At 41.3% G+C, this 21,630-nt stretch overlaps 1 protein-coding gene across 1 annotated transcript in view; it reads left to right on the top strand.

The window, feature by feature from the left end:
* The window catches only part of SDK1 (sidekick cell adhesion molecule 1), a 407,922-nt gene that overhangs the window by 326,273 nt on the left and 60,019 nt on the right, over positions 1-21,630 (top strand). Inside the window, exons 25-29 of the mRNA XM_085300428.1 lie at positions 4,444-4,559; positions 4,844-5,033; positions 7,037-7,135; positions 15,832-16,026; positions 20,227-20,428. Of these exons, the coding sequence (XP_085156554.1) occupies positions 4,444-4,559; positions 4,844-5,033; positions 7,037-7,135; positions 15,832-16,026; positions 20,227-20,428 (802 nt within the window). The remainder of the gene's footprint in view (positions 1-4,443; positions 4,560-4,843; positions 5,034-7,036; positions 7,136-15,831; positions 16,027-20,226; positions 20,429-21,630) is intronic.

The raw sequence follows: 21,630 nt of genomic DNA, 5'->3' as shown, positions 1-21,630 counted from the left end.
GTATTCGGCATTTCCTCTTGCAGTTTTTAAAAAAAGGTTGACTTGGAACTCATTATAGGAGGCAAACTGAAACTAGGATCAAAATAATACAAAGCTGTGATCTAGGCCATTAGGACTCTTCCCCCCCCCACCCCCCATCCAAGTATTTTCTTTGATACTAACATTTGATTTCTGGACTATAGCAACTCAGAGCTCAGACTTCTGGTTGCATCTTTTTAGATTTAGAATATACAAGAAATGTTGGTGCAGTAACATGCTGTGTTACAGTGAATAACCTCACTAAATCTGCAGTCAACCTGTATGCATAGTCAGACTGGGTTAAAATAAGAATAAAAGGTATTTGAAGCCGGACAAAGAAGTCAAAGTAATTTTTTTAGGTCTGTCTTCTGAACTATAAGAAAAATCATATTTATCACTTACATACTCATGTTTTAGAAGTACTTTACAGGTAAGTTTCTCAAGTATTTGTTTCCATTTTACATATGCAGAGATTTAGAGAAGTTGATTTTGACTGGTGTTGCAGACTTTTAACATCCATCACAGCTGTCCAGAAGTGACTTGTTGAAGATCATGTGGTTGTTTAGTGGCAGAACTTGTAGGCCTGGATTTTAGACCRTACAAGGAGCCTAAGAAGTCAGAGCTCAAGCATTATATTAGCTCTTGATACCTAATAACAGTGCAGCAAAAATCCAAACTCTTTATTAAAAGTACAGCTGTACTTGAACACTTCTGTTTATTTTAGGATATGTGATCATATCACTAATAGCTGAGCATGCTTGCTAACCAAGAAGGAACATGCTATGACAGGTATTCTCTGGTTTCTGAAGTGCTAAAATGTAAAAAAGAGTATCTTGAAATCAAAGAAACTATGAAAGGATAAATAATGTTGTGGGGTTTGTGGACCTAAGCTTAAAAAATAGATGGGAAACCTAAAAGGAAAATCTGGACTGCAGTTGCAGGAAGCTGAAGATAGAGTAGAATGACTTAGGATTTTTAAACAGGACAGGTTTTATCAATGCAAAATGTTTTTTTAATGTTATAAATTAAATAACTCATTTAATTTTACAGTGTAAAATTACTRCAGAGCAACAAGCCCAGTTTCCACTCAATAAATGGTACATGATTTTAGGTGTAATAAACAGAGAGCAAGAAAATGCTAAGACAACCTCTAATRTAGTAAAACAACTTTGACAAGACTGCTTCCTTTTAAATATAAACCTTCTTATTTTCAAGCAGTTCATCTCAAATACACCTAATCCACTGCCTTAATATTTTGGGGCTCCTAATATTCAGGTACGTGAATGTGCATAGCTAGTGTCTTAAAAAATCAGCTACTACACAAGCATGGTCACATATCTATGGCAAAGATCAATCTTCTGATGTTTTGGGGACTGACCTTCATGAAGCAGTTACTGTGGTGAGATAAAGCATCACTTGATAATTCGTACGGGGTCTAAAGCACTGCAGAGATTTATCAGTTTATACAAGCTGAGAATCTGGCTTGCGGTATCTAACTCCATGGGCAAAATGGTTGCATACTGCAGCTATATTACTTCTGCTACAGACACAGCTCTAAACTTGCACCTCCTACCAACATCAGTATGCCAGCTTAATTTTTACTTTGAAAAAGCAATAATGGTTGTTCAGCTAAAATGAGCTGTGAAAATGGAGAGAACCACTGCATCACACTATCTAGCTTTCTCAGAAAGCSAGAGTACAGATCAGTTTATTAAAAGCTGATTTTGACCCGGTTAGAGACCTAAACCAGGATCATTTGCTGTATATTAAATATGGTTGTGTTAGAGTAGAAGGGGGTTGCATGATCTTAGGTATGGATAGCCTTAAAAACTTGAGTTCTCACTGCAGTTCCAGTGCAAAGCACTGGTATCTCTGTAATTTATGTTTGATCTTCTAAAGTACATCCTGCAGCTAGCAGTTTGCTGGATTAGCTAATCATTTAGTTTCAGTATTTCTGGTTCAGTTCTTTAAAGCTCTGGGATTTCTTGGACATTGCTTGGCTTATGTACTCTTCTTGCAGGGTTACTAATGAGAACTCTACTTTGGAGCTTATAACTATCTCTGTTGTGTACTGTTAAGCAAAGCAACGTTAGGGGAGGGAGTCTGCAGAGGAAAGAGAAGGATCTCTATGCCTYACTTGAGCTACTAATCAGCCTTGCAAAACTTTGAATCGAGGTATCCTGAGATGGGAGAGGAGTCGGAGAAGTGAAGGTTACATTTCAATTTGTTCTTGAAGGGCCAAGCAAGGTCTACTGCTTGATAAAAGTTTGGTAACACCAAGATCCAGACTATCACTTGCAGGCTCTGAACTCACTCATTCCTGTTAGAATAAAATTCTCAGCACTGAAATGAGAGCTACACTGGGGAATTAGAAACAGAGCAAAACACGCAATGAACACGAGTATTTTTGCCATTTAGGTGTTGGGCTTAAATTCCTTTCCCAGGAGAAAGGAGCGTTTGCTGCTCTGGCTCTCGCTGGGGACTAAGAGGAGCCTGGGCTAATAAATCTTCAGATACACCGTTCTCTCCGTTGTTTGCTTTAGAGTCCCCTACCAGCAGCATGTTCGTAGCTGCGCCCCAAAGCAAGCATGCATGCACAGGACCAGCCTAGGCGCAGCCTTGACCTTTTTGAATTTGGGAACTCTTGTGACTGCTGATCAAAGAGGAAAAGAAATATTTGTAAAATAAGGCGGCTTGTGTTTTTGAAAGGATTTGAACCAGATAAAATGAACGGGCTTCTTTCCTCTACGCATTTTGGTTTCCTGCGACCCACCTCCACCCTTTCTCTCTCCAGAAGTGATTCATGTGGGAGTAGCTCTTTGTGGAGATCTACAGATAAAGTTATGGCAGCTATCCAAAGACATTCATGGCTCCTGGCTATCTATTTTCCTTTAACATAATTATATCCTTGTGGGGGATAAATCTAGGAGAAGATTAAGAAAGAAGRAAAAAAAAGGCATTTCAGTGTTGGAGGAAAAAATGAGATTTTTAGTCTGCTGCATTGTCGTGCGATGTACTCTGTTTCTCATGGCCCAGTTAATTGGTAACAGGGAAATTGTTTCAGAAATGACTATCTCTGCGGTTAACCTTGAGTGCACAAGGGTGGGGGCTGGTGTATTTTTTTTTCAATTTGTATTAATTCTGGTGTCATTYTCATTATCTTGTTCGTGTTGCTCGGAGCTTCAGGAGCTAGCCTTCAAAACAAGAGGTGTACTCTTTCATTTGGACAGCCGGGAAAGCATTACTTTTGGCAGGGATTTGTGCTCCCTTTTGTGATATATTCAGGACCTAATCAAGCCTTACTGTCCGTAAGTGCTTGTGTAACATAACTTGGTGAATGTTCTCCGAGGTCTGACAGGTGTATCATGCTTTAAAAAAAGATTGTACCCTTCAGATGTTGGAAATGCCACAGAAGAAAATGTGAAAGGGCAGCATAAAATGTGAACTCTTAAAAATAGCCTCCAATTCTACTTGCGTAACCGCATGGTATTAAACTTCCCTCCAAAAGCTTGTAGTTTTGGGGTTGTTCTGCGGTGGTTAGGGTTTTAATGGCATGAGAATATGTAAGTTTGCTTCTCTCTCAAGTCAGAGAAAATTACACAGTCTTCCTGAGCCATCAGTTCTAATGATGTTTTTAGTTTCTTAAGAGTTTAGTTTCTTGCTCAATTTTGCAACATAAATGAAATAGGYATGTCTTGCATTTATGCCATATCTGTCCCTTAAAATACACCTTGTGTTAATGTATCTGCCTGTAATTGATGTATTGCAAATGCTGAGTGCTATCACATAATCAGATGGCTCAGAGGTTAAAGTGCTTCCCTCTCGACTAGGAGGTCTGGGCACGACCCAGTGGTTGATAGCTACTAACTCTACACAAGATGCTACAATTTTCTTTCAGATAATATAGGAAGCCAAGGTGGCATAAAACTTATTAGAGCAGATCATACTGTGAGATAAAGTGCTATTCATAAAGATTTCCAGCTTTTGGTGTAGGGAAATAAAATGAATGGGAAAGGAATATTAGGAAATAGACTCCTGTCTCCAATCTCAGCTTGATTCTTATTCCTGCAAATACACAGAACCTGCAGTTTATTCATTTCTGTCAGTATTTATTGTCTATCTGTAGCCAGTGTTGAATGTTTAGCTCTTTGCAAACATTGTGATTTCTGTGGTGAACTGGTAAGAAATTGTGAAGTAGGCTGAAATTTAAAGATGATGTAGAGTGAGTACAAGAGAAGGGATTGTCTAGAATGTATTACAGGCCTTTTGGGTTAGAATACTCTTCTAAGGGATCTATAAAAATAGATCAGGAAAGAGAAAAGTGATTGGCCTTTACAGAACAATCCTGAGGAGGTAGGGAGAGAGGGCAAAATGATCGAGCAGGGCTTACCTGGCTCTGATTTCTGTAATGCCTTGTGATTCCAGTTCCCTCTGCTCCTCCTGCAAACGTGTCCGCCGAAGCGGTGAGCTCTACCCAGATCCTCCTGACATGGGCCACAGTCCCTGAGTCGGAGCAGAACGGACTCATCCTSGGTTATAAGGTACGTGCAGCTGCAGTGTCCTGTTTACTAGATCTTTAATGCCTTACCTAGSTATGTTTTTGCATTTGTTATTTATTGTTCATCTGTTGGATATTAGTATATTCCATAACTCATCAGTAAAAGATACAGGAAGTAGCTAGTTTTGAAAGGAGTAATCTGCTTGGTGAATATGATCTCATTTCGAGTTTGGTGAAAAGGAGGAATCCAAAATGCACGCTACCTTTTTGCAGTCCTCATGGAATATAATCATTTGCTTTTTGTATTCATATACATTTATTCTGCAGATCCTTTTTAAGGCAAGAGATTTAGACTCTGAACCAAAGAGCCAAGTAGTTAGAGGTAACCACACACAGTCTTTCCTGCTGTCTGGCCTGCGGAAATATGTGCTCTATGAGATCCAGGTATTAGCATTCACACGTATTGGAGATGGAGTCCCCAGCTCTCCTGCAGTTATAGAAAGAACCAAGGATGATGGTAAGTTTATGGATACCAAAATAAATATMCTATTTATTTCATCTTTTTTCTCGCCATTTTTTATTATTAGTGATACAAGTGTAGATGATAGGCCAAACTAAGACTGTTTATCTATTTACAATTTTAAACTTCAAGGACTTGATCTTTATCTCGTATTACTCAACATGGTTGCATTGGTCATGGACTGAGGATTTGGAAAAAAAACACTGAAAAGCACAACCCCTTTTTCCTCTTTCTTCACAGCTGATCAAGGGRAAAAAAATCTAAAAATATTTGTACTCTGAAGCTTGATGTAGACAATTTCATTTGAAGAGAAGTTTTAGCGGCCAATTATGAATTCCTATTGAAGTTCAATCATGGCTGTAAAAAAAAAAAATGCAGCAGTTGGAATCAATAAACCAATTTGGGTCTGACTGGACTGAACTGAGATTGGCAAYTTCGGTAATCCAGCCTGAGTTTTTTTGCAAAAGAGTAAGACACTGACCCTTGAAGATGATTGTATCGGCTTTGCTTTGTAATTCCCTCCAGTGCTTCCCGTGAGCTCAGGGATCCCTGAGTGCGGTTTGATGTATTGAAAGAACTGGAGCAGCAGCCCCTCTGCCCGCCCCACCCCGGCCCGATTCTGTTCGAACGTGGCGGGGCGCTCAGAGCATTGCTGCTGGTGGATTTTTACAAAAATTTAATTACACTGTTAAAACGTTTTTGGCTTTGCAGACGCTAAAGTTACCTTTAGCTTCTTTACCTTCCTAGTATTCAGTGAAAGGTAATGGCTGTGTAAAGAGGCTGCTCTCTATTACTCCYAGTGAAAATGTGCAAAAGCACTGGCCTCCCTTTTTTCATCTAAATGTTCCCAAAAGAAACGGAATAAACACTGGTTTCTACAAACAGCTTCATTAAGGTGATTTTGTTGGCCTGAAGACACATCCAGATTTCTGGCTTAAAGCGACGCTTTCAGTGGCGTGCAGGGAAGGGGCCGGAGCCTGCGCTGTCCCGGGGAAGAGCGCAGCAGCTCCCAGCCGTTCCGTGCGCTGCCGCTGCGGTGCCTTGGCTTTTCTTTGAATGGGAGCAAAGAGAAGTTACTGTTGGCAGAACTCTACTGGGAGAAAAAAAGTGCTCCCAGAATTGCACACACCACAATACAATGAGAAATATTTAAGAACTGTTTGTTTAAGATAACCCCATTACAGCAGTTCCCTCCTTAAGTACATGCTGGCAAATGGTACAAATTGTTCTTCCATCTCCATACTCCCGATATAAACATGTCGTGTCTCCTCTGGGCTCAACTTAATTAAAAGTATCATCGGGGTATTGCAGATGGAATTTGTGCTGAAGGGGAAATTTTGCAGATGCAAAATGTATGAATTAGCATCTTCTCACCTTGTAAACCTGGGATGGTCAGTGCAGCCACCAGCTGTCTGTAGTGAAGTGCCTCTAACCTGCCTCAGGTTCTCCTGCTCAGACAGAAGTGTTTAAAATGCACATGCAAAATCACAAGGCAATTGGAAGCTGGGGCTGATGACACAGAGCAGGAATATTATTCAGTTTCAACAGGTTTGAAGTGGATGAAGCTGACACATAATTCTGTCTGTAAAGGCAGCTCAGTGACTCGCTTCATAGTCTGTAATCAGTTATCTGGTGCCGAGGCGAGGAGGTACCTTGGCTGGTTGCAGGGGCTCCCCGCTACGCTGCTRGGAGATGATTCTTAGAGAGGTCACAACTCATTCGTCAGAGCGTCCCTGTAAACTCATTTTACGGGAGCAGTAAAACACAGTAGGGTGCCCTGTTTCTGTATTGTATTTGGTGTTCATGGGTGCTGGAGGCATTCGGCTGCAGACAGAATTCCCTAGAATAAATGTATATTATGTATGAGTGTAGGTGCTCCTGGCCATCCATTTATTATTGGCAAGGTGCAGCTCCAGCTGCCATCTGCACAAAGTGGGCAGAGAGCTTGTAATCCCTCTGACAGGTAGTGCCTGCTGGTTGATCTCTGTTTTYCTTTGCAGCCCCTGGGCCGCCTGTGAGGCTGGTGTTCCCCGAGGTGAGACTGACATCGGTGCGGATCGTTTGGCAGCCRCCGGAGGAGCCCAACGGCGTTATCCTGGGTAAGGAGAGGCAGCAGCAAACTTGAGGGCTGGTGAACAAGGAGAGCACTGGCTGTCAGGTTTGCCTTCGTCTTGCTCATGGGGTTGGAAACCACACGGAAGCAAATCCGTGGCTAAAGGAAAGAAAATACCTTGGTGTCAGCTGAGAGACATAGCGCCCTGTGGTGAGAGTAAAATTCTGCCAGGCCCCGTGGGTTGTATTTCCCTGAGTCAGAGCTGCATTTCATTTATGGCTCTGTGTCTGAGTTGTCATCTTTCTTTCCAYCTGGGCTTGGGTTTGTAACCCCTTTGGCTGGCTTTTAGGCAGTTTGCCTGTTAAGCTGCAGCAGGACAAAGCTGCATTCTCCTCTCCTTCTCCCCGCTCTCCTCTGCCAGGCATGCCAAACTTTGCAGTTTCATGTGTGCTTCTGCTATATTACTTCCTTTGGATGATACCGTCTGTCAGGTCCCAAGGAGTTATCTCGCACTTGGCTTTTCATCAAGGGGAACAGGAACAGCCAGGGATGACGAGAATTCATGGAAAACCTTCTTACCTTCCTTCTCCACTTACTCTTGGGTTGCCTTTCCAGTATGTACACCAGGAGTTTCTTGCGCTTTAAACATGAAGACATTTATAATGCAAGAATCTATTCTTGCCTCTAAAAGTAAAGTAGTTAATAGTTACACAGCAATTTTGTCTTCAGAGTTCTGTGCTAATGCTAAACATATTTTATAGAGGTTCTAGTAGGCAAGGATTCATCTTGGTTCTAAAAATGGAGAAATRAAAACTCTTGCTTTTCGTTTCATTCTCACTCTTTTAAACCCTTCTGCTTCCAATTTCAGTGCCATGGTTCAAGTTTATATTTAGTCTTTTAGAAATAATCCCCACAGCATTCTTTGTCAGGGTGGAGGGGGCCTGCTTTGATTTTGCTGTGTTGGTGACATCCCTTTATGTAAAGGGCTGGCGCTGCATCATGTTTAAGTCTTAGATCAAGAACTCAAACTGTTTGCTCAGGAGTACATTTTCCAAAAGTGCTCAAGAGGTGATCCTGTCACCTGAAGCGGTAGGGAAATAGTCACATGTGATTCACAGGCAGCAGCTGCAAGGATTTTCTGAGCGCAGGAGAGAGTTTGCATGAAACTTGGCACCAGTTAGCTGCGAGAGAACCATGCAGGATATCACTGCAGCTCAAGGAAGCTTCACATCTGGATTGTCTTGTGCGTTTGATTTACTGTCTTTTTAGGGAGCAGTGTCCTATAAGTTTGCTCTTGGTAGAGATTGGGATTTAAATCACAGGATGTGGTTAAGGAGGAAAAAAATCCTTTTGATACAAATGATGAGGAAGTACAAATGGTACTTTGCTATCCAAACTGTGTTCCAGTGCCTTACGTTGCTGCACTTGGCCTTATCTGCTGAAGCTGTAAGCTTTGTGGAGTAGAAACTTTTTTAGTTTTACTTTGCACAGTGCTTTGTGCAATATCGCCCATCCTCAGTTGGTTCCTGCTCATTACTCCCTATGTTGATGATAAAACTATACAAATACAGGGTTGGAAGGAAAGGTGAGAGGTATCCCTTAAAGCGTATTTGACATGCGTCTGAACTTTGAGAGTCCCTCGTTAATCTATTTCACTATTTAAATAAATTTGCAGTAAGCTTTTGCCCCCCAAACATCTAGCCTAAATATCCCGTGGTGCCAGCTAAGCGGGATAGTTCTGGTCCTGCCCTCAAGGGTGATAGTTCCTTCAACCTTTCTTCTTGCACCGTGTTTACCAAAATTGTCATCGTWCTCTTTGTTTTCCTTTCTACTCACATGTTTCTGGAAGTTGAATGCCTCACACTGACGACAGCATGCCACCAGAGCTCTGCCGCTGCTGAGCGGAGGGAGCTGTTGTCTCCTGTGTCTTCCATAACACACTCCCAGTATCACATCCTGAGACACTTGATACTGCCCTGGTTTGACTTATTTACAGCACTGGTGTTGTAACTAAGGAGGTTCATGACCCACTGTTAACTCCTACCCCTTTTCTGCAGTGTGCTTCCAGGTCAGTCAGTTGCTGTTTTGTCTGTACATTTAGCTTTTTCTTTGCAAGTGTGATACTTGGCACRTTTCTTTATTGAATTTCGTCTTACTGATTCCAGACTCCCTCTACTATTTGCCAGGATAACTTTAAGTCATAGTCTTATCCTTCAGAGCACTTGTAACCCTTCATGATTTGGTGTTACCCTCAAATTTTGGAAGTAGATTATCAATTCTGTCARCCAAATCGTTAATGAAAATATTGAACAGAACTGGACTCAGGACATATTCTCATGAGAGAATATTTTGTTATTTAATATGTCCTCCCAGTTTGTAAGTAAACTACTGATAACAACATTTTGACTGTTGTTGACAATATGGATCATATCTGTTATTTCCACTCAGCCAATTACTCTGTCAAAATGAAAAACAGTTTATTTTAGTATTTATTATTTGTTCTAGGCAAATACATATTGCCTGTTCYTTGGCACCTTATTATCTTCATGGATGCTTACATATTGACTCATATTTTGTTCTAGGATCTTTCTGGGTACTGAAGTTTAGCTTGATTTCCCTGTAACCCCTTAGGTCCTTCTTTCAGCCTTTTAAAAGATAAGGTACTGTGTTTCCCCTTCTGAAATACTCTGGGAATTCACCTGTCCTCCACAAGTTTTTGAATATAATCACTAATTACTCAGGGCTTGCTTCAGCTGGTTGCATAAGTACTCYGGGGTGAATTTCATCAGGCCTTTCTGTCTTGATTACATCTAGCTTAGCTAAATATTCTTTAACCTGTTCTCTATTCTGGCCCACATCCCTGCTTCTATTGTTGTCAGTTTTAATTTGGGTTAAATATCTAGTCAATAACAACCTTTTGTCTTTCTTTTTTTTTGGTTAAAACGGAGCAACTGAGCTATCAGCCACTCCATTCTATGTCTTCTGCTCTGTGCTCATCGTCATTCAAGGTAGAGGACCTGTCCTGCTTCTGTCTTCCTCTTATTTCTATTGTATTTATAAAATCTTTCTTTCTGCCTTTGATGCCCTTTGTAAATTATAATTCCCTTTGCGCTTTAGCCCTTCTGATTTTGTCCCTATGTGCTAGTGCTATCTATTTATACACTCCCTTAGTGATGTGTCCTCTCTCAGCTTTTTGTGCAATTTGGTTTTGATTTTTGAGGTCATTAGTGAGCTCTGAATGCAAACATATCAGGCTCTTAACGTTTTTTGCCCTCATAGGGATAGTTGAACCTTTTTTGTCTCTTTTTAAACTGTCTGCTAACCTGAATTCCTTTTTCCCTTAGAATTCCTTCCCAGGGGACTTCCCCAAGTCTACCTTTCTGAAGTCCATTGTCTTTATTGAACAGTTCTCACTCCTCTGTTCCTTTGATAGTAGAAAAATTGAGATTCGTGGAGGAAGTCATTAGRTGCCAATGTCAGAGAGAAACAAGTAAAAATTACACCTGCTGGGCTGTGATCTTTTCTAAAAAGAGTGAAGTACTTCAAAAAACAGATGATAAGCAATGTAGCATTTTAAGTAAATGTTACAAGTTTGTTCTTCTTTTCCTGCACACTTTTAAAATCTTATTGCTGTAATGAACTTTCAGAACAAAATTGTGAACACCACGTTCAAGTGCACTGAAGTAGAATTACTGGAAAAATTAAGTTAGCATAATTTTGCAGTGTGCCCTGTTATTCACTGGTGGGGTTGGAAAGAAAAAAATACCTGCTTTGCAAGAGCAACTTACATTCAGAGCTTGTGAACCAACGTTCCTGCTAGCTTTGTCCTCTGAGTATACGAGCACCTTTGCAGCTAACATTTTTGTAATCTATATCAAAACATGTTCTAGCGTTTTGGAGAGAGATTAGCAGGATGAAATACTGGCAGGCATCAAGAGGGAAAACTGCCTGTTTGTTGAAATATTTTACTGTGGARGCCTGCTAGATATTTCCCCTCTGGGGAATATTACAGTAACCACCTGAGCCTTAACTCTGTCTTCTTTGTGGCAGTCCATCCACCTAGCACCCAACATAGTTTCTTTAAATACTACTGAAGAAAAATGATGCATTACTGTGTGTATGCACACCGCTTCATCTGTGAGCTTTTCCTGAAAGCGAGAGCTCGTTCAGCATCTTTCCAGGCCCTGGTTARTATTCCTTATGGTATTCTTGTATTTAAAAATTACCTGAAGCTTATTGCAAAAGAGAGTAAGAACTCCACTGAGAATTAGAACCAAAATTGGATGTAATCCCTGTTTGCAAATTCATATTTTGATCCCAGGCTGCATTTGCACACCCGCTGGCCCTTAAACAGATAAGCAGTAAAATCAACAAACCGGATTGCTGCTCCACTAGGCAGACCATAACCTCCCAATATCATTTGGCTTTCCCTAGGTTCTGTGACAAATTAATAAATGTTTGTATCTCTGGTGCATCATGGCCTGCATGAACGGGTGCTGTCAGTTCTGCAGGGCTTTGTGTGGTGATGAGCTTGAAAGCTTTTTTATATTCATGGTGTGTTGTCATCTTCCTGCCTGTTTGCTTTGGGGAATCTAGTGGTTGTGTTGCAATGACCTAACATTTAACAGGCAGTTCAAACTGTTGCCTTTTACTGCGTTCAGAAAGCACAACTCATGAAACTGCTTGCAGTTATGCAAAAAAAATATTTAAAATGATGCTGATGCAAAAATAAGCTGTATTTCAATGAATAAACAAACTCCAAAGGAGTTGATCTTTCAGGCTTTTTTATGCTAGTTTGGCCTGGTCAATGACAAGACTCCCAGTAACAGAAGAGATTTGGGATCTAATGCTGTATGTTAAAAAAAAAAAAAAAAAAAAAAAAAAAAAAAAAAAAAAGGGTTTAAAAAAAAAAAGAGCAAAAAAGAAAAAAAAGAAAAAAAAAAAAAAAAAAAAAAAAAGATAGAAAAATGAAGAAAACACCATGAGTTCTTCTGATCGATCATCAAGAGGATTAATGTTCTGTAATATATTCCTCTCCCCAAAGAGTTTGCTCTGGTCACCTTTTAAAGATTTTACTTTCGCACACAGCCTTTGATTTCTTAGCTAAAGCCCATCGTGGTGCCGTAATCCAGTACGGGGCTGCGCGTCCCGGGGCCAGCTGCTCCCGCCGCAGACAGCCCCGTCGGGTTTTCCACTGTGCAGGCTGCTCGCGCGCCGTTTTAAAAGTAGATCATTTGTCTGTACTTCTGGTGGCATTTCGTGAATCTCCTTGCTGTGTCACTGAGAAACACCCATKTAGCTCCTAGCCTAAATCCGTTCTGCACCCGTTTGTACCGTTTGCCCTGTGTCAGCGTTGTCTTTAGTTAATTTTTACCTCCTGGATGCGTTTGTAGATGGCAGTCACATCCCTTGCGAGTCTTCACTGGCCAAACTAAACCACCAAACTCCCTGAGCCCCTCTTGTGAAGAGCGCTCTTTGTACCGGTTTCACTTCATACAATTCATTTTTTATCCCCCCCCTTAGGTTTTTCTTTTACTTCCCCTACCTTAAATTTATGCTATAATCTTTCCAGATTTCTGTGACTTTCTTTGTTACTTTTGAGCGTCCTTTTTCAACTCCTGCAGCTTTTAAAACTGCAGTCACATTTCGTGTCTCTTATAGCCCTCGAGCATACATTAATTTCTCTTTGAATGCTTTCCATTTACCTCTATTGATTTGGCTTGTTTGATTTCACCCAACATTTGCTGCCTCCTTCCATCCTTTGTTGCTGGTGCATCAACTTAATAATTTTATCTTTTTGATCTTGTCTTAGCCTTAATTATTATCCAAGCCCTAATTATTATCCAAGGTGTGCCTTAAGTACTGCATCTTCTGTGTCACTTGGAAATAAGAAAAGCAATGCTATAGATGGCAGAATGTATGCTGACTGCCCCAAATTGTCTAATAGGAGAGAGAGGTCCAGGAGGCAGGGTACTGAGTATCTCTCAGGTGGCTTGTAGGTAGCAGTAAGTGGACTGGGTTCAGCTGCCAAGGTTTGATAGGTACCTTTGAATCAGAGTACGGGAAATGTAAAGGTGAAGTCTCTGGTTGTGTAACGTTTTCCTGAGATACCCAGGAAAATAGATATTCTCCTCAACTGTCAGCCAACACAGCAAATGTAGGTGAGGGCCGATGCTTTTTTCGCAGAGGAGGTGCTGAAGGCGAGCTTGTGTAGCCTGTCAGAGAGACAGCGATTTCCTCTTTCTCATGGCTAAATTAAGTTTTACACTATCCAAAGATTCACCCTTGTATAAGTTATTGTAATGGCCTAGATACATATGTGTTCCTTTGATTAATCTGTGTCTGTTTGTAATTGGCTTTCCAGCCTGAGTACCACCATTTAGCAGTAAACAGTTATCTTTCTATTCCCTCCTTACATTTTAACTGCACTTTCTGTTTTAAAAGATTTAGAAAAGAGAGGAAATTGTTCAACAAGGATATGTCCCAGATAACATACTTATCTTTTAATAACTAGATAAATCAAGTTTGCTATTCTTTYAATATTCTGTGTTTCCCTCCAGGTCTTAGTCTTTATGTCTTATGTCTGCTTATCAAACTTCTTTTTCCATCTTAGTTGCTCTTCCTTCATCTTTCCTACTACTGTAAAATTTTTCCCAGTGCCTTTCTTTTACTATTTTTCCTTTTTGCTGAGATCCTTTGCGTGGGTTTTCACTTCTGCTTTCTGCACATCTGTATAAATGAGAAAGATCATAATATATCCCTTTCCTCTCCCCATTGCTATACATCTTTCTGTGGACTTTGAAAAAGAGAATTAAGTACTATAGCATTAAAAACAGGAAAAAAATGTGGTGAAGTATATGGGACCAGTAATAGGAGAGTTGATGCAGTGCATAGGAGGAGGTAGTCTGCAGGTGGAAAAATGTGATYGTCAAAGTTGAGGACTGTAAGACTTTGCCAGGTGCTAAGCATGCTCAGTAGCTCTGAAAATAAGCCACTTGTTGTATGGGAATCTAACATCAACCACCCAGCTGAGAAAATGTTATTCGAAAAAATATGTCTGGGACATGCACTGCCCAGTTGCTTCTAGAGGTGTCCATGTCATCAAGTTTGTTCTGTGTAAGGCAGCTGTGGCTATTGCCCACGTTCCCTAGCAGCTTCTGAAGGAAAAAAGACAAGACAGTGCTAGTGAATCATTAATGCTACTGCAAGAATCAGCACAACATTAACACCATCTGTATCCCAATTAAATTCTAGTGTTCCTGAGAGAATATCCACAGCACACACGAGTGTTGCATTTAGTCTAGTGAGTGCGTGAACTGTGTTCCTGTCTTTTCTGGTATGTGGCAATTGTTGCATAGAAAAAGAAATGCCATTGATTTTGTCTAACAACCGCAGGGAATATAAAATCCTTAGTTTTCATACACCARCCTTCATGAATGAAGCGCTTGAGGTTCAACTCCCATGTTCTTTTTACAGCCAAGAGTTGGTAGGAGTTCAAATTCTGATTGAGGTATTAATTCCAAGAGGAAGCAGAGGTGCTGGGTGTCTGCAGACCGCTTTGTAGTTCAGAGAATGAGCAGAGGGTTGGCAGAACCATGGCATGTCTCAGTTCAGCTGTTCTGATTTGGATTTGTTGGCTGCCCTCTGTCCTCTGTAACTTCATGAAGCGTTTAATCATACCACTGTATTCAGCTTGGGCAGTGAAGCCCCACACCAGTTCTGGTATTAATTGATTTTGAAGTTAGCAGCTGGACTGAAGGTTACCAGTGAGCTCCAGAAGCGAGAGCCTGGTTCAGTTGCTCGATCTACAGAATGGGTTTGAACATTTGGCCGGTCCTCTTTGGGGGGCAGTTGTTGCTTGTGGTGCGTGAGAGCTCTGCAAGCCCTACTTTGCACAGTTGGATCATCAATAATACATGATAAACTGTAAACTCGTAATTGTCAGGCAGGTTTGACTGGAGATTATTGTTTACAGTCATCAACAAAATTGATTATTAAGTGCTGGAAGGTTCAAGCAGGACCTCAAAGCTTGCAGGCTTCTTCCTTGGACTGCGGACAAGGGCAGTAATGTTGAATGACAAAGGAAGGATGCTTTTTTGGCAGTTCCCACATTCACTGTATGGTTACAGACGAGCAGGAAAGCTGAGAAAAAGGCAACTGCAAAAAGCAGAGTCAAGCGTTCRCTTGGGTGGTATGAATGCTGCACAACGTGGGCAATCCAACTGCTCTGCAGCTGAAAACCTTCTCCTTTCACTCAGTGCTGAAATTGTATGAGAGGGGAGAATAGTGCACAAGTATGTATGCATGTGTCTGTGTTGGGTGRCAAGCTGAAATAGAGAGCATTTTCTTGAATTAGCTCAGCCAGATGAGAGTAATTGCATGGACTCTGTTTGCTCCCCCATCTTTTCTTGAGGTAMCAGTATTCTCGGGAAGGATTAAACTCTTCTGGTGCTTTGTGTGAAGGATGGAAAATGAAATAAGTTTCATGGCAGAAAATACTCAGCAGACCTTTCACTTCATCTCAGTGTGTGTAATTTCCCCCATAAGGGACTGCGTCTGGCTRGGAAAGGGCTGATATAAAGCAGAGTTGCAGAGCATTAAAGGAAGCAAATGATTTTGTTCTAGKCTCAGGTAAATAAGTAATTATGATAAACTAGTAGCTTTGGTGCTCTTTTTTCCCTGCCAGAAAACTATAAAACAGTCCTAACCCTTATACTCTCTTTTGTTGGTGCTGTGTTTCAGGATATCAAATTGCATACCGCCTGGCCAGCAGCAGCCCCAACAAGTTCACAACGGTGGAGGTTGGCTCGACAGTCAGGCAGTTTACTGCTACAGATCTCACCCCTGAGTCAGCATACATCTTTCGGACATCTGCCAAGACCAGGCAGGGCTGGGGGGAGCCACTGGAAGCCACGGTGATCACTACAGAAAAACGAGGTAATGCTTGCAGCCACAGGTTGAGGTACTCTCTGTTACATGCCTTGGAGCTTGTGCTGCACTTAGGGGAATTTTAAAAGCAGGCTACAGCCTGCATACCTCCTCCTCCTCACCCCATCAACCTGCTCCTAAACCATGGCAACATCATGATTTTAGAAACCTGGTGAGCAAGACAGACTTTTATAAGGCAAAGTTCTCCTAAGCTGCCAGGCTGTTGGAGATTGATTTTTCTGTCAGCCACTATATTAACCATATGCAGCCTCCTTCTGCAGTCAGATCTTTTCTTTCAGCTCTCTCATCTTCTAGAAAGTTTGCAATCTTGAGAAAGAAAGTGATGGATTAATTATATTGATTAGAGAAGCCAAAATGATAGCAGGTGGTATTGCAGAATTTCTCCATACAGATCCTCCACAGCACCTCACTTCTGACCTAACGTGCTAGTAATCACTCCGTCCTTTCACTGTCATACACTCCAGCAGAGCATTTACATCTGGATTGCCTAAAATTCTTCTGCTTCTTCCATCAGCCACAAAATGGTTATTCATATTTTGAATCCTCAATCAAATTCTGTTCTGTCAGGAAACTACTTGAAGAAAGCAGAAGTTATGTGTGTGTAAATGAATCCAGATGCTTAGATAGCAAACACATCAAAATATGACAGACGTAAGATATTACAGAATCTGGTCTGCGTTGTTATTTCTTGCCGATGCTTTGGCTCAAGAAATGGCTTGACTCTCCAGTCTTAGACTGAATCTGCAGAGCTACCAGTTAGGAAAAAAAATGTATTTTGTATTTGTAAATGGTAAATGAAGAATTTTTTCATTTGGAACTAAAAGTAGAATGTATGGACAGAGAACAGAAGCGTGAGCATTCCTCTGGCCTTGTACTATATGCCGTGTTCCTCTACAGAGCAAGTGTCTCATCTCTTGAGCTGGCAATGTCAAACTGATGTTAATAGCATCAGTCTCTTGTGCACTGTTGGAGTTGGTGCCTTGGCCTATTATGCTGTCTGAGTATTGATCTTTAAGATCTTTAAGAAAACTTCACCCTCAAAAACAGCAACCATGCATCCTCAGTGATTTGTAAAAATCACAGTTTAGAGAAAAGCATACTTCAGCGGATACCCAGAGCAGCCCCCTACAGACATCGTTCTAGTGTTCACAATTTTGTTTGAGCTTTAGTGCCTGGGTCCTGTCTGTTCCTTCAGTCTTGCACTATAATACACTAAATTGTATTTACTTTTTAGTTCTTAAAATGTCACTACACAGCAACCTCTCATTTTAAGTCCTTTCAACATTTATGCAACAGTAAAGATTTCCCATGCTTGTCTATCACACTGTTTGCCCACAAGGTCTTCCTTAGAACGTTCCCGTAACACTGCTTAAAAAAAAAGAAGCCATTGGCCTGTTATTCAGCCACCAGCAGGGAAGATCAGTGGGGTGCATTTTGACTGCCTTCACCCTGTCTTGCTGGTGTTAAAATTCCCGCTGACATAGCTCTCCAGGTCAGGTGTAGCCTTCCCAGTGCATAATAGTGCAGTTCTCGGAGAAAGAATCTCTAGAACTGTGTTAGGAAACTTAAAATGCCTCTGCTAAAGATACTGTCCATGAGAGAGCTTTATCAGCTCAAGGTTTCTTCCACCCCTGTCTGATTGCTGTCAAAGTGGAAATTTAAAACACCTCAGCATGTAAAAGTTTTGAAAAAAAAACAACAGGCCCAACAAAATGTATGCTAGAAGCTCACAGTGTAGAGGAGCCTCTCCTTTTCAATAAGACGTGCTCAGATTTCCCCGGCCGTGTACAGACTGTCGCTGGATACACAATAGCTCACTGCAGAACAGCCAGCTCCACTGCAAGAACAATGATCCCTTGTTGCTATCAATCCTTTAGGGTTATCTTGAATAGGCAGGTCATAATGTAAAACGACCCCCCCCCCTTTTTTTTGATGGATGGCTGTGCTGTGTCTGTGTGCGTTCCATGAACCGAGTCCCAAGGCTSTGAGAGTTAACTGAAGTGATCCCATATGTGGGGTGGAGAGAGAAAAACGCATAAGCTCACATCAACAAGATTGATACGAGGACATGATAAAGAAATTTATACAGTGCAGCTATTCTGGTAACAAGTAAATAAATATATAAAACAAACCTGGGACTGTATCATTGTACATAACAATAAATATCCTAGAATGAAAAAATATTTACTGTCCATTAATAAAAATGCATTTTAAATCCGTGTAGCACTTGATAGTAAGGTAGGCAGGCAGTGAAATTTGTCACTTTTGCCCATTTAATTCCTTGAATAATCCCAAGTAAAAGTTCATATTTTACAATGATGCCTGTGATTTATAGATTCCTAAGGTGGAGGTAGCTGTGCTCTCTGGAGATGCTTCTGCAGTGCTTTGAATCTGCATAATGGCATGGTACCCTTCAGAATAGTTAGCACCAGTGATCAGGGCGGAACTGAGTCAGAAGGTATTCTGTACCTAAATGTAGTAAGAAATTGCCACATTTACCATTAAAAGGGGTCCATTGAGTCATATGGCCTAGCCGCACATTCCTACACAAACTGCTCACCTTAGCATTTGCTTGTGGCTAAACCCTTAGAAATGAACTCTTTATACTAATGGTCTTGTACAAACAGTCAGGAAACACATCTCACCGTACGGGAGATTTTTAAGATCTCCCATTAGCAGCAGACAGAAACTCAGTCACGGGAGACTGATTGCAAGATTTGACCTGCCCAAAACTGCAAGCTGGATAAAGCTTATCAGCAAACAGTATTAAATCTCCACAMGACACTCGCTTCCCCTTGATAGAATAACCCTGAATACCTGTCTCAGCCTGCCAGCGTAAGGCATTGACCTTTTGCATTGTGCTCTGAATCGCGTGCTGCTGGCACTGAGCGCTTCCTACAGCTAATAGCTTACAAATCTTTTGGCACTGATGCCAACAAGAGTGTGCTGCAGAGAAATATTGGAACGTACAGGGAATGTTTTTAGGGGATGGCAGGAAAATGGAGTGCTCACCATACAGAGCTGGGAAGATTCCTCCAGTCAGAGGTATGTTTATGGAAACAAGTGCTGATGAAGTTGAATTGAATTGCTTCTCAAAGGCAAGTCACTGCGGTGTCTCCAATCAATTCCTGCTTTATTACATGCCACACATTTTAATCAGAATCAATAATCTTCATGATAAACAATTAAACAATTATTCCTCACTCTATAGAGTTTCTCTATTGAAATCGATGGACTGAGGAGACATAGTCATGGGGAAAGGAGATCTATATTGAAATGGTTAGGGACTGGCATACTCACACCTGCATTTCCATTTCCCACCTCAATTAAAGGTGCATTGTTAATTACTCTGGGGAAGTCTCTCTCAACACTGGGACTGGCTGGTCTAACTTTGCAGTTCAAGGTCAGTCAATGTGAAGGGAGACAGAGGGAATCTCTGAAAGTGCAGACACTCAAACCCCGACCCTGTGTTAGCTCCAGCCTCGGATTTGGAAAGAGCAGCAGCTGCAGTGGGTTGCTGGTGGTTCCTGGTTGCTAGCCAGAGATAGCTGGTGCAGGAATTCAGGATCTGCTGTAGCTCCTGCACTTGGACTCTATTATACACTGACCTCTTCCAACTTATCTCTTCCTCTTCCTCACGCCACAATTGAGCAGCTGGTGGAAGAGGGAGCTGCATAGCACAGGATGAACTTTCCTAGCTAGAGAACACAGGCTTCTGATAGCAAGCACAGGATAAGAACGTGGACTAGTTTACAGGCAAATTCTGTCAAAAGAGCAATTGCAGCTGGAAAGATACCTGAGGTTTGTTCAAGTTTTCCTTGCTCTGTTTGGCTGCTGGTCCTACAGCTCTAATGATTTGTCCTTAACCTGACACTAGTTTGGGCATCTTCTAGAAAAGGGTATGCTGAGGGTGTACCTGTCCTCGACTTAGATATAACGTCTGCTTTGTGGGCTATTAGAGGACATGGCCATTCAGTGATGACCTTTTCCYGAGGGAGATAAAAATCAGTTTTACTGCTCTTTGCAGCAGAAGGCTAAGGAATGGTATGRCTTGCATCTTTCATGTGGCAAATCCACAAGTTCAGTCTCCATGTGGCATTACTACCATGAAGATCCAGTTACGCTTTTACTTTTTATGTTAGCTTGAACTTCCTCTCAAGGCACTACCAAGTTGTGGTTTAATTGCAGAACGACCAGCACCTCCTAGGCACCTGATGACCCCCCAGTCTGATGTGTCATCACGAAGTTTGCAGCTGAAGTGGGTCCCTGGAAGTGATGGATCTTCACCAATACGATACTTTACTGTACAAGTGCGAGAACTCCCAAATGGAGACTGGCAAACCTACTCCTCATCCATCAGCCATGAGGCTACATCCTGCATTATTGAAAGGTACCATATGATATCAGTSTAGCATAGATATTCTAGAACTGACCGCATAAAACAGTTGGGAATCCAAAGCAAGCATTACTCAGCTTCGCAGTCTCTTTGGGGGATACAGGTAAATGAGAGTCACTCATCCCATTTTAGAGACAGTGCTAGGAACAGTAGTTCAGAGTTTTCCTGAAGGTCATGCAACATAGCTAATTAAAGTTGGATTGGARTGGATATTTTTCAAGCCCTTCCTGAAAGCTCAGCGAGTAGATAATGCTACACAGACTAAGCCCATATCTAGCTATACAGTGTTCTGGAAAATACAACTAGTTAAAAATCCTTTCAGTAGTGACTGATRTTACAATCCAGTCTCATTGCTGCATTGCAATTATCTCTATATGAACTCTTCCAGATGAAATGAGAACCATTTTTATCTGTATTTTCCATACTGAAGTTTATAGATAGCATCAGAATGTATAAACTTTGTTATTCAGCCTTCATTATATCCTCAGCAATGCTATTGTAATTAAAGTCCTTGTAACATCTGAGGAAGCAATTGAATGTCTATGAGAAGGTACTTGTTTTGCTGTCCATTTCCCCCGTTGACTGACTAGTACAAGTCTGATTGCTTGTTAAAAGGCCGTGGGCTTTTGGAGTGTATAGTGTTCARAGCATTCAGATGCAGATTTTTAAGATGTGTGATAAAAACATCCATGGCTACAGTATACAGCTGCTCACTGGTCGTGTGATAGAAGATGCAGATGCATTGCTATCCTTTTGTCCAACTGCATGGRAAAAAAAAGAAAACTTGACAGCTATAGGACAAATATAGACCTGATTTATTGACATKGGTGGAGTTTTACCTGTCTTGAATTGTACCCAGTATCTCTGCAGTCAAAACCTCTAAAATGAGGGAGACMAGCTCTGTCACTTAGACTCAACATTGTCATTACTGAAAACAGAGGAGCTGTATTTCAAGAAAGATGATTCAAGTTGCTGTAGGAAAGTGGCAGTGCCCTAACAGGACAGAGCTACTGAAAACATTGCTTTTCCCTCTTGCTAAAAGCATTTTCCTGTGAAAGTCCAGAAGAGCAGCATGTGCRTGATCCTAGAGTGCTGCCCATCAGAATGCATTATCCCTTGATGTTTAATCATTCCTTACAAGCAGCTTTGCTTGGGCCTGTAGTCAGTGCTACATCTGCCAGCTGGTGGCTAGACAT

Source organism: Rhea americana, unplaced genomic scaffold (genome assembly GCF_003343005.1).
Source record: "Rhea americana isolate MKP2758 unplaced genomic scaffold, rheAme1 scaffold_10, whole genome shotgun sequence".
Taxonomy (NCBI): Eukaryota; Metazoa; Chordata; class Aves; order Rheiformes; family Rheidae; genus Rhea; species Rhea americana.
This window is presented reverse-complemented; position numbering and strand designations above follow the sequence as displayed.